Source organism: Diplotaxodon limnothrissa, linkage group LG10 (assembly GCF_057381915.1).
Source record: "Diplotaxodon limnothrissa isolate DT_005_m linkage group LG10, D_limnothrissa_male_GT1.1, whole genome shotgun sequence".
Taxonomy (NCBI): Eukaryota; Metazoa; Chordata; class Actinopteri; order Cichliformes; family Cichlidae; genus Diplotaxodon; species Diplotaxodon limnothrissa.
This window is the reverse complement of record NC_140605.1, coordinates 21,167,832-21,180,544: the sequence shown is the minus strand read 5'-3', so window position 1 is coordinate 21,180,544 and position 12,713 is coordinate 21,167,832. Positions and strand designations below refer to the sequence as shown.

At 42.5% G+C, this 12,713-nt stretch overlaps 2 protein-coding genes across 2 annotated transcripts; one reads left to right on the top strand and one right to left on the bottom strand.

The window, feature by feature from the left end:
* Positions 1-27: 27 nt before the first annotated feature.
* LOC146624390 (F-box only protein 40-like) lies at positions 28-12,713 on the top strand. The gene is made up of 9 exons (XM_085364582.1): positions 28-152; positions 1,202-1,234; positions 2,510-3,071; positions 3,370-3,875; positions 10,506-10,685; positions 10,800-11,041; positions 11,228-11,359; positions 11,530-11,815; positions 11,911-12,713. The coding sequence occupies exons 2-9, from the start codon at positions 1,232-1,234 to the stop codon at positions 12,106-12,108; spliced, it is 2,109 nt and encodes a 702-aa protein (XP_085220708.1). The 5' UTR covers positions 28-152; positions 1,202-1,231; the 3' UTR covers positions 12,109-12,713.
* On the bottom strand, positions 7,670-9,168 carry LOC146624391 (uncharacterized). The gene is made up of 4 exons (XM_085364583.1): positions 9,039-9,168; positions 8,664-8,897; positions 8,072-8,161; positions 7,670-7,929 (listed from the first exon to the last, which is right to left on the bottom strand). The coding sequence occupies exons 1-4, from the start codon at positions 9,166-9,168 to the stop codon at positions 7,670-7,672; spliced, it is 714 nt and encodes a 237-aa protein (XP_085220709.1).

The following is a 12,713-nucleotide window of genomic DNA, read 5'->3' as shown; positions in this document are numbered from 1 at the left end:
AATGTTGAGAAGCTGAGCGCGGAGTTATTTCTACTTGTGAACCTGCTTGTGCTGCTTGGCTAATTATAACCTACCAGTTCAAAGAGCATGGGGACAGAAAGCAACGTTATAAAACCAAAGAGAAAAAACAACTCGTCCGTGCTGTCCAACCGGTAAGGTATTCGTCGAGAAGGTTTGACTCCATTGTGAATGTGCTGAAATTCTCTGAGATTACCTGGTTTCATCTCTAATTTGAAAGGATTCCAGTGAAACTGCTCGAACAAGTGATAAAAGTGGAGAAGTGAAATATTTCAGCTGATCTAAGTGCTCGTCTGACTTGTACGTGTCGAGATTTACAGCCACACAGGCCACAGCTCGTTCTGGGTGTCTTTAAAACTGCACTAGAGCCAAGTGACATTTGTTTTACGCTTAGTGCAAAAGCTGCTGCATCAGTGTAGAAATGCTGCCCAGAACTTATTTGCCTGCTTGTTTTGCCTGTTTTAGGTCATTATTGTCAGAGTCTACTTGTTACTGAACAGGAAAGCAAAACAGTGGGAAACTGTTTTGACTTTCACAATATTTTTTTTGCAGATGTTCCTTCAGTTTTTAAAACCATGTCCGGTCAGGATGGCGTGCAGTGGTTAGGACTGTTGCTTCACAGACTGTCGTTCTAGGTTTGAATCGAGAGGTTGCTCTGCTTTCTCTGTCTGTACCGATTTCTTGATAGATTCCAGTTACAACTTCCCCTCTGCAGCTCGGGATCGGACAAGAGGTTTAGAAAACATTTAGATTCTCAAGTCGTGCAAAAGGGTAGTAATATGTTTTGTTTGAACACCTCTGACACATCCTGGCAGCAACCAGACTGAGAAGCATGAACTCTCCAAAGGATTCTGTTGTGTGACTTTGGAGTTTTTCACCCTTTTATGCAGACAAATGTACAGAAACATATTTGTGGGTTTGAATGAGTGCGAGATGAACTAAGTAAAAAATTTTAATGGTTTATGGCAACATATGAGCTTCGGTTTTGTTCATTTTTCTTTGTTTACTTGTCTTTAACAATCTGATATACTGTACGTGACCAGTGATGATGGATTGCATGTGGATTAAATGTGGCCTATATTATTCAGTGTTGGGATGATGTCACAGAAAGGTCATATCATGTCATATCATGCTTGACAGAAATGTCAATCATATACATTTGCTTTGTATTTTCTTCTTACAGAGTTAGAAAACCAGCTGAAGTCCCGTTAATATGGTGAGTCAGACTTTTTCTGCTGTTGAATTAAAGATTGAAGCTCATAGAGCTTTAAAGGTGGAGTATGTAAGATTATTGGTTTTAAAGATTATTTAAACCAATGGACAAACCTGCTTCCATCTCATATATACATATGTCTATTCAGATACAGAATAATGTAGATAATTCACTGCTAATGCTATTTTCTGATATCCCACTGTCCTCCACTCATTATTATAATGACTTATGTGTGGTATTAAGGACAGTGTTATTACTATTGTACTATCAAGACTAGACAACCCCATTGCCTAGCTCTAATAGATCTATGTATTATTATGATATTATCATTGTTGTATCTTAAAGATAATGGAAATAATCATGCATGCATGTAACTTGAACTCCCCACCTTTCCAAGCTACCCCCTTTTGAATATAGTAACTATATAGTCTAACTGAGATAACCCCCATCACTCTTTTCATCGTTAAATTCTCTGATCCTCTGAGTTTAATATGATCAACAAACCACTTATACTGTAAGGAGGCTGTCCCCCGACTCCGATCAGGTCTGGGGGTGAACCAGAGCTCTGAAACTGGACTTGTAACAGTTGTAATTCCTGCATTATGCGCACCATAGAAAAGATTTCCACTTACAAACCATCGCTCTTGACCTCAGTGACCTTTTGTGCCAGAGCTGTCCTCTGAGTATAGTCTCTGACTGACTGTCTCTGTAGTAGTTTTACAATCATTATTACTGTTATATTCCCTTTTTTCACCCATCCTAAGTGCATTTATTTTGGACTGAAGAGAAATGAGGACCCTCACACTCAACACACACTCTCACATTCACACCACACCTATTCTCTTTACCTGCTCTGTCTTGTCTTGTTGGTTGTCATATATCTTTCTCTAAGTATCCTAATCCATGTGATGTCCTACTCCTTTTGTGGTACTCTTCAAAATAAGGTTCATTTAAAAAAAGATTCAAATATTATTAAATTAACAACAGATTATGAAACAACAGATCATGTGTATTGTGTTGTAGAGATATCCACCAAAGTTTGCATGCTAATAGCACATGCTATCAGTTTGTATCTAAAGACTAAATTGAGAGCTAAAATGAGAGCAAGAAGCAGTGCAAACAGGTTACGCCTATGATGCCAGACCAACATAGAGTTCTGAAGCATCCCTTTATTCCAGGGAATTTCACATATTGCACCTTTAATGAGCCATATTTTCATATATTGTAAACATCTTGTCATCACTGAATCATTCTGGGTTTTTTCCTGATCCAAATCAGAGTCGGCGTTCTCGGGCCTCCAGGATGCAGCAGCACATCCACTGTGATTCCTGCTACAGCCGCCGCTGCAGGGCTCGGGTGGAGGCCTCTGTGTGCTGTGCGGTCACCCCCTGCCGTCTGCACTGTGGCGCCCTCTTCCACCTGTGCAAAGCAGAGGATCACCTGCTGCTCTGCCCTAATGTGAGGGTGCCCTGCATCAATGCTGCGTACGGATGCCCTGTTCAGCTGCCTCGCTCCTCACGGGCATCCCACCTCCAGGTGTGCCCGGCCAGCGTGGTGTGCTGCACCATGGAGTGGCTCCGTTGGCCGACCGATGACACAAACCCACACAGCCACAAAGCCCTGCAGGACAACTTGGTGAAAGAAAGTGAGGGACAGGAGGAGGCTCTGGACCTTGCCATGGCCATAATCGATCAAAAAGACCTTTACAGCCGCCTAAAAATGAAGCCGCTCTATCCGGAGCTGACAGAGGAGGAAGAGGAGGAAATAAATGATGAGATGAAAGAGGAAGCAGCAGCTGGTGGAGTAGTCAATGGTGTCGTAATCGAAGATACCAGTGATGGTGGGTAATAGTGGTGCTTTTCAAAAGATGCTTTCCCTAACAAAATCTGCCTAAGAGTTACTGAAAACCTAAAACCCATGAGAGATTAAAAATAAATTGAATTTTTTGTGAGATTAAAATCATGTTTTAGGTACTCTAAAAATAGATTTGTGATAAATAAATCCTTAACACTTCTATCAGCACAGAATATTTCTGGATTAAACTAAAACATCTTCAACTGTTTTTGAATGTTTTTGAAACTCAGTAAAGTTCAGTTTCTCTCTTTGAAAAGTGTATTTCATTTATTTTTTCTCTCCAGGTCTTCCTAAAAACACCTCCTGTGAGCATAGTGGTGCTGAACAGACTGTACCAAACAGTGCTGTGCAAGGTTCAGGCATCAACAAAGATAAATATGACCTGTTCGAGATGATGTTCAGCATGGATAGAGGCGGCTGTGAGGCCGCTCAGGAAAATCTGAACAACCCCAAACAAAACCCAAACGTTGGTGACAAGGGAAAAACTCAGAGTGGCAGAAATCCAAAAGGGACTGAGAGGCAGGACCAGACAGACGCAGAGAATGACAGCTCTGCTGCCAAAAACTGTCCCCCAGCGGACACCAGTAAGACCGGGATGGCCCCGTGGCAGGAGGGAGTGCTGGACCGTTTGGGGCAGGAACTCACACCACAGGAGTACAACATGTACGTGGTGCATCATGGTCGCATGCTGCTAGCCTTTGGACAAATCGAGGCCTGTACTCCAAGGGAGAAAGACTTTGTGTACGGCAGCTTGGAGCCTATTCCAGTCCAGACACTGCGCTCATTCAAGGTGATGAAACTACATTTATTTTTTTATTGTAAAACAGAAATAGGACAGAACAGGATGTTTAAGTGCCACTGTTGCCTTACTTAAAAAAAAAAGAAAAGAAATGCTACTACGTCTCTCATTTTTCATTTGAGGATAGATGGATAGACGCCACTAGGACGTCATTTCCATCCGTGTATGACCATTCAGACCAGTTCTAAACAGTCCAAAATCTAAACTGGACTTTAAGAGCTCCTTTTACATCTGATTTTGGGTTTTAACTAAGAGCAGGAAGTGGAAAATGAAAACGTTAAGAGTGAAGCACAAATAACAGCTGCTAAAAGCTCCAACCAAAGACAAATTGCACTCAACAATGTTAAAATCCCAAACAGACTTATTACCAAGTATCCAACACTCAAAGCTGAGGTTTACAGGAAAAAAGAAATATATAGTATTTACTGAGGTTTCTTATTGCTATGGAAGCTTCTTTGTCCCACAAAAAACTGCATTCAAAATTTCTAAAACTTCTAAATTTCAACTTACTCGCTTAAACTTCTGAGAAAAGAGGTCAAAATCAACAAAAGAACTTTAAATTACAGTCTCCATTTCTGATTTGTGTCATACTTTTTAAAGTGAGTAGCTGGACGGTGTTTGAAGACAACTCCATCACTTCAATTCAAACTAATACCATAATAATACATTAGCGACCAAAGGAATTACAAATCTTTGCCAACTGGCTGGTAATTCACCAGTGGTTGCCAGATGGTTGCAGACCAGTCTTCATTTTGACTGGAACAATTGTCACATGTTCAAATATTAATGGTATATAATATATAATATAGTTAGTGGTTACATGTGTCCAAAACCCCACTAACAAAGTGAATCTTTCAAAACTTGGCTAATTGATTTTATATAATATTTGTGGGTGTGGCTTCAAAGCTAAGCATAGACTGGGGAGATAAATAAAACCCTTCTCTTGGGCTGCAGCAACATAAGTTACTGTTTAACAAACTGATAATTGTTAACTGAGTCCAGAGTCTGTTTGATTTGAGACTCACTATTAATTGATCGATAAGTAGCTGTAGCTAAAAGGTCCCATAAAACTACTGTTAAAATCAACAGTGTGTTCACACCAAACGCAATAGACGCGAGCGAAAACGCCCCAAACGCCTCTAATTTGACTCGTGCACATTCGCACCTCAACACGTGTCCAAGAAAAATCCATCGCGCCTCAAAATTGCATATTTTGACGCGCGTGAACCGGAAATGTGGGAGGAAGTTGTGCCAGACGGTATCTTTGCAAGATGGCAGCTGTCGAGCTAGAGCTTGAAGAGAGAGTCTCCCTTCTCTATGTACTGTGGAGAGCAGTGCAGCGGCGTAAAAGACGTCCTCGCCGTACCTGGGTCCATCAGGTCCTCCAGAGGCGTGAGCAGTTTGGGGAGTTTCACCATTTGCTCCAGGAGCTGCGCCTGGATGACGGCCGATTCCAGCGATACCACGTCTTTCACTCGCCAGTTTGAGGACCTGCTGTCCCGCGTCGGTCCCAGAATCTCCGCCTAGACACCGACTACAGGCGCTCAATCCTACCTGCAGAGCGCCTGTCCATCTGCTTGAGGTTAGTAAAAGTGTTTAATACTTAGTCCTTTATTGATACCTGTGCTAATATATGCTAAACCATCCGTTTATACACTGCTAACATGGATGTGCTATGCTAACAGTGAATGCATCGGTGTTTACTGAAAGCAAACTGTGGTACAGAGACGACTGTGTATAATATTTCTAGTGATACTCGAAAGGTCTCATCAAGTCCCGATTTAATTCGATTTATGCTGTTATCAGTGTTTACAATGATAGCACGGCTGTGGTGTCATATCAATATATGCTCTCGGTGTTTGCTGATAGCAAACTGGTATGAGGACCACTGTGAGTTAACCTTTGTAGTGATACTCACTCCTTTTTTTTATTTAGACCAGGTTTAATTCTGGGATAGTTGAATATTTCTATATAATCCCCGCAGACTGTTTTAGATTATATCTAATATACATTATGTAATTATCATTAAAATTACAAAATGTTTTATGTAAGATTTATGTTTTGTAATTTAAATCTGACATCACAAAAGTGTTTTGGAATTTCAATAATGTATTTGTAACTGCAGTACACATAACACTAATTTTAAACAATTTTGTCCAGGTTCCTTGCCACCGGGGACTCCTTCAGGACCATCGCGTTCAGTTTTCGAGTTGGTGTCTCCACGGTGAGCCAGATCATCCCCCAGGTAGCGACGGCCATCTGGGACTGTCTAGTGGATGATTTCATGGCTGTGCCTTCACCTGGAGACTGGCGGTCCACAGCAGAGAGGGATCCCAGCAGCGCTGGAACTTCCCTCTCTGCTGTGGAGCTCCGGATGGTTCTCCTTGCTGTTGTGGATGCAAGGTATCGCTTCCGCGTTATTGATGTTGGGGGGTACGGGAGGACCCGGTGGTATTCTGGCCAACTCCACCTTTGGTCAGGCTCTTCGGGCTGGGACTCTGCCTCCTGACCAGCCTCTACCTGGTGGAGAACACCGTGGAGCCCAGCCCCATGTCTTTGTGGCTGATGAAGCGTTCCCGCTGTGGCGTGAGCTCATGAGGCCTTTCCCTGGACGCCTCCTCCCTCTAGAGAAGAACCTCCACTCCAGGGCCAGGATGAGAGTGGAGGGTGCCTTCAGTGTCCTCTCCTCACAGTAGAGGTTGTATCGGCGCTCAATGGAGCTCCGTCCTGAAATTGCGGAGAAGTGTGTGAAAGCAACGTGTGTTCTCCACAATTTTCTGCACTGTTTGGACGAGAGTGGGGCACCTGCTGTGAGGGGTGTGGCACCTGCTGTGGTGGAGCCGTTGCAAGGCCTGGGTCGTGTAGCAGCAAACAACTCCTCCAGAGGCTGTCCTGGTGAGGGAGAAATTCATGGCCCACTTCTCGGCGTAGGGAGCTGTGTCTTGGCAACCAAAGGAGTAGCCTGTTTGAAGTCCGAGTGACTTCCCCACAACGGCTCTTTTAAGAGCCACCCACAAACCTCTAAAGAGTGTTCCTGTCTTTTTCAATTTTTCTTAATAAATGGAGCTCTACTCCAAAACAAACTAGCCTCTTTTTACTCTCTTAAGTAACTTGTCTTCACTGTGTTCCCATAACCAGTGTGATGCAAAAGTTTGGGCAACCTTGTTAATAGTCATTATTTTCTTGTATGAATCACTGTTACAATGAAAAATGTCACTTGCATATATCATATAGGAGACACACACACATTGATATACACTAAATATTTATTTCATTTCTCTTTTTTTGTGTTGCCAATTTATGCACCTGCTTGATTTAGTTTAAACAGTTATTGCACACTTTCTGTAAACCCAGTGAACTTCATTTCACTTCTCAAATATCACTGTGTGTGTCTCCTATATGATATATTTAACTAACAATTTTTATTGTGACAACCAACAATTTGTACAGGAAAATAATTACTTTTAACAAGGTTGCCCAAACTTTTGCATCACACTGTATTGGTATATTTTGTCATTAGTATAATATGAAATAAATTCTACTTGTGTCAAGTCGTGTGTCAACATTTGCTGTGTAGTAGAACTCAGACATTAGTCATTACAAATGTTTATTGGAAAAAATATATAAATTCACTAACAAAAACATTAAACATAAATATAAAATTTAACTATTTACAGAGACAGGAATAAAAAGGACCCAGCTTGGAGTGGAAGAGCCTCAGGGAGAAGGAGGAGAAAAATAACAACATTGTTTCTGCCCTGGAGAGCTGCTGCCTCATCAGAAAACTACTGATCATTAGGGTCCAATGTTTCCAAATTTAACACAGCTGTGCTGTTTTCAAAAACTAATTTATATATTTGAAATTTCACGAATTCTCGTGTCTGAGGCGGCATGCTCTCCAGAGCAGGAACAAGGCCGAGGAGGAAATACTCTGTTGCAGACGGGCGTGGCCTCTTTAGGCACTCCAGGATGGCCAGCTCCACCGCCGATGGACCGTCCTGGGACCTGTCCCTCAACCGCCTTCGAGCTGTCCTCCTCTGTGGGCCTGTAAAACACAGCACAAAAAGACAAAGTAATGAGAAGGCTGCTACTAGATTTTCATTTTCAAAATTGAAGAAAAAAAAAACAAACAAACAAAAAAAAAAAACAGGATATAAACAGATTGGTTATAGATATTTAGTACATGCCTGTGGGTGCAGCAGCAGGAGTGGAGGGACCAGGGACTGGGGAGCCAGGAGAAGCAACAGGGGATGACTCTGCTGTAGAATCAGTTGACTCTATCAAGACAATATTAAATGTTAACAGGTTGAAGACAATAGTCAGAAATTATATAGAGTGGTCTCTCATTTATTGCAGCACATGAACAGTAGTCGCAGTTCTCACAAGTTGATTCTCAAAGTGCAAACCTTTGTCGATTTTAAAACGTAAAAGTATTATGCCGCGCTTTTTCCAAGGCGCCACTTTTGTGCGCCTTTTTCCCTCGCGGTGCAGGTGTGTATTTCCGAATGAAGGTCATAGTTATGAGTGTTTTTGTGCTGTTTTTTCTATTGGACGTGATGGTTATAGAAACCAAACATGATACGTTTGGCAAGCGCAGGAGACACGACACGGAGGAGATTTGTCAATCAGGCTGCAGAATGCGAAAAAAATCAGCGAAAAGGCGAGGCAGTGACGGATGAACAGCGGGACCACTGTATACTGTTTATTAATAAACAAAATATATTCCTATATGACAACACGCATAAATTAACTGCCTACATTAACTCATTGTAAACATACCTTCTGACTGACACTCCCCTGCTGCCTCTCCGGGCTGTCCCTGGTCCTCGGGGGGGAAGTTCTCCACGGTCCGCACCAAATTCCCACTTGTCTCCCGCGGGGTGAGGAAGGGGTCCAGAAACCCCATGACCGCGAAGAACTTCCATCTCCTCCCCGATCCTGCTGCAGACCCACTCCTCTTCTCCTTATTATACGTGTCCCTGAGGCTATTCCACTTTCTCCTGCAGATGTCCTCTGAATAAACACATTATCTTGTTAGCGGAAAGGTATTTGTATATCAGTGGGAAAATAGCGGGACAGTAGGCGGGCTTGCTAGCTTTTGCGCGGCTTCATCGGGTCAGTCTGAAAATTAAAAAGAAGAATGAATGAACTTACCAGGTTGCCCGATCTCCTCACTTATGTGCCTCCAAGCTAGGTCCTTTTTATTCCTGTCTCGGTAGAAGTAGTAGCTAGCATCATATAGCTCTGGATAATTAGCCACGGCTCTGATGAGCTTTTCCTCCATACTGAATGAAGAATGAAGGGCTTTGGCTGGATCTGCCCCTTTGACCCAGGTCAGAGCCACGTCACCAGGCTCCTGATTGGTTGTCGCGGCACGATTTGACGCTGGAGTTCAGATTTTTCCATCTCGAGCGGTTGACGCGATATGCGCGTATGCACAAAATGCAACACAAAAACTGACACGCTTGGTGTGTTTTTTTCGCGAGTCAAACGCGCCAGACGCGGTACGCTGTCATCGCGCTTTTCCATTGACTTTACATGTAAACCTGACGCTCTGGCCGCCTCTATCGCGTTCGGTGTGAAGACAAACTGCTTTATAAATACATGTAGACCAGTGATATGACTTAATTTGCTTAAAAAAAAAGTTTCGATCTCCTGGTTTATTATACTTACAATAATCATATTTATGCTAGTATTAACTTCGATAATCGTTTGAGGGATACTTTTTACGTTTTTTGCTTTAAATTACTTTTATGGACAAAATCACATTATCCCCACTACTGCTGGGGTGGAAGCTAATGGGACAACACATAAGTAAGAAAAAAAATATCATGTCAGTGTCCTGTAAAATGACTTAATAGCATTACCTGCCCTCTGTGATGTATTGTATCCTGTGCCAGCCCTCCAGGGTTGAGCAGCATGACAGGGTTTTCTCTGTACAGCAGTGAAAGATCCTGGTGTACAGAAGAAACAGATGTTACAGATGTTGTTCAGTTATAGCACAAACTTCATACTTCTAAAGTGCTTTATTTTAACTTACAGAAGCACAAAATGAATATTGGATATTTGACATGTCTCTGTGTGTTCCATCTTTTAGTTTCCCAAAGTTTCCCTCTTCTTCGTACTGAGGCGTCACACGTTTTGTCTCACTGTATATACGCTGAGCAGCTTATAAATGCACCATTATGGTCCTTTAACCTGCTGGAAGCTTTAACTTTTAGATAAAACGGACTGTAGAGGCATTGTCACATAATATATAGTAAGCAGAGATACAGCCATGAGTTGTAGTGTGAGTAAAATAACTGAACTTTTCATCACCAAACTAAAGTGGCTTACTGCATTTGATTCAAGTGCTCATAATTGGTGTTCAGTAGAAATGAGTTCCACCCACTTCAAACTAGTGAGACTCTCACAGCTGAAGCAGTGATCTGTGTCTATATGTGCAATCCTACCAATGAGATTAAAGCTGACATTTGAACTTTTAGTAGCCTTTTAAACAGAAAGAAAACAGTTATTCAGCCTCTGCTGTTGACCATTCTGGCTTTAAAATATCCACCAGGATCAGAAAGCACAAAAGGTTCTCTGTTCACTGTACTCGCTTGATGTTTGTCTTCCTCACAGGTACCTGACAGCTATCACTACAGGCGACGTGTTCATCTATACGACACGGCCGCACGGGTTCAAAGTGAACCTCGCGGTGTGGACACATCGGACCTCGGAGTCAAAGAAGATGAGTGGCTCACTGATGAAGCAGCAGCCACGCTGCTGGGCTATGCAGAGGAAGAGGTCATGGGTCACAAGGTATAACATGCTCAAGCACACAAGCAGTTCAGGAAAAAAAGTGGAAAGTCTGAAAACCTTTATATGGTTTATAGTTGATCGGGTATTGCAACTGACTGGTTTCCCTCCCTGCAGATCAGCGAGTCGAAAGCATACGACGGGCTCTACATTGACGTGGGAACGCAGACATATTCGTTTCGCTCAGCTCCTTTCAAAGGGAAGACCACCCTGGCTGAGGTGATGGTGGACAGACCGCTGAAGCTTCACCTGCAGCTGCAAGCGGAGAGTGTGAACAGCAGACACAACAGAGCCAGCTGTGTCTTCACCTTCCTCTGCGGTCACACCTTCCACCGACGAGAGTTCGCCACACATGTCAGGTGTCTGTGCAAAATCTGCCCTCAGCATTAAAGTAATAAGTGTTAAGCTCTCACTGGAAGCAACTGTGGATGAGCGCATTTTTGTCTTTTTATTTTTAGACACAACCTGCAAAAAACAAAAAAAATGTGTATGAATGGCCCTGGTTGTGTGCTATGAATGTATAAACTGCCATGTTCTTTTTCCAGGAATGTGCACTGTGACATCCACACATGTCTGAGCGGTTGGTTCGAGCAGCGGTGTCCACTCGCGTATCTGGGGTGCACCTATAGTCAGAGGAGGTTTCATCCTTCCACACATAAAGCTACCGTCACATACAAGTGAGCACAACTCATATGAATCCACAAGGATTCATTTGTTAATGAAAATAGTCTCTTAATGTCTTAAACATTGAGTACAGTGAGTGCACCAAAGGGAAGATTTTATTGCATATGCTCCTCCTTTATTTTAGTTTTAACTCCACCCACTCTCCTTTTTCCCTCCCGTACAGTAAGGAGCTGAGGAGTTTTAACTTGCGTCCAACATTCGAAGGATTAGTAGGTGACAATTCACCCACGAGCTCAGAAGGAAGAGGGGGCTCTTTGGGCTCTCTTCCCTACGAGGTGCTGTGCCACATGGCCAGTTTCCTGGACAGCCTGTCCCTCTTCCAGCTGGCTCTGGTGTCCCGCCTCATGAGGCAGGTGTGCTCCACTCTGCTGAAGGAGAGAGGGATGGTCACCTTCCGCTGGGAGAAGAAAACCTACTCACACGGGAGAACCAAGTGGAGAGCCAAGCTTGTGAGATATAGAAACAAAGCCAGCTAGTTCATCACATACTATGGCAATTATTCCTCCTTTGGTCTTCTCCTGACTCTGTTTTGGTTTCTCTTCAGGTGTGGGAGTTCAGTCATCTCTTCTCCTCAGTGGATTCGTGGCATATGGCTGACATCCCTCCTATATCTGCTCACCTGAAAGTCTGTCCCTACTACGAGGTCTCCCTGCACAGTAAGCCGGTTTCCCTCCCCAGCATGGACGAGAAATGCAGCCAGAAGAGTTCGAGCCTTGTCAACCATTTCACAGGAAACAGATGACAACAATTCCCCTGCTGCACCTGCCCCAAAAAATGTATTTATGGCCAGGTTATTCTGCACAGATATCAAGAGTGTCTTCTATAACCATTATGTTGCAAAACTCTACAGAAAAAAAGTTACCTAAACTTAACAGAGGCTTTTGGCTTACTGGAAAATAACGTGTTCTAAGTATTATCATTAATCAGACTTTTAGCTGATGATATTTGTATTGTGTGGGATTAAGATGATTATAACAGAATAAAAACTGTTAATGTTAAATAGAAAATAAGTTCATACTTTCATTTATAAATATACTATATGTTTATTAGAAGTGTTGATCAATCATATTTTAGTCATTTTAAACAAAACAGCTGAACTGGTTCAAGGCTTTTTTGTTTTTATTTGTCAGAAAAGATATTAAAATTAACACCTTTGTGGTTTTTACAAAGATTATATGCAGAACCGTAGGACCTAAAGCTGGATAAACATGATGAGGTATACCATTGAGATATAAGAAAGAGTTGTTGAAGCTTGGTTAAGAGGAGAGACTGAGCAGCCAAAAGAAGAAGATCATTGTGGTTCATCTTGGTCTGTGAAAATGACAACGCACATAATAAATGCTTTCT

Coding starts and splice junctions, on each gene's coding strand:
- LOC146624391 (XM_085364583.1), bottom strand. CDS start 9,168: ATGGAGGAAAAGCTCATCAGAGCCGTGGCTAATTATCCAGAGCTATAT. Junction 8,898..9,038: donor TGAGGAGATCGGGCAACCTG/GTAAGTTCATTC, acceptor GTGTTTATTCAG/AGGACATCTGCAGGAGAAAG. Junction 8,162..8,663: donor AGGGGAGTGTCAGTCAGAAG/GTATGTTTACAA, acceptor TTGTCTTGATAG/AGTCAACTGATTCTACAGCA.
- LOC146624390 (XM_085364582.1), top strand. Junction 11,042..11,227: donor GAGTTCGCCACACATGTCAG/GTGTCTGTGCAA, acceptor TTCTTTTTCCAG/GAATGTGCACTGTGACATCC. Junction 11,360..11,529: donor AAAGCTACCGTCACATACAA/GTGAGCACAACT, acceptor CCTCCCGTACAG/TAAGGAGCTGAGGAGTTTTA.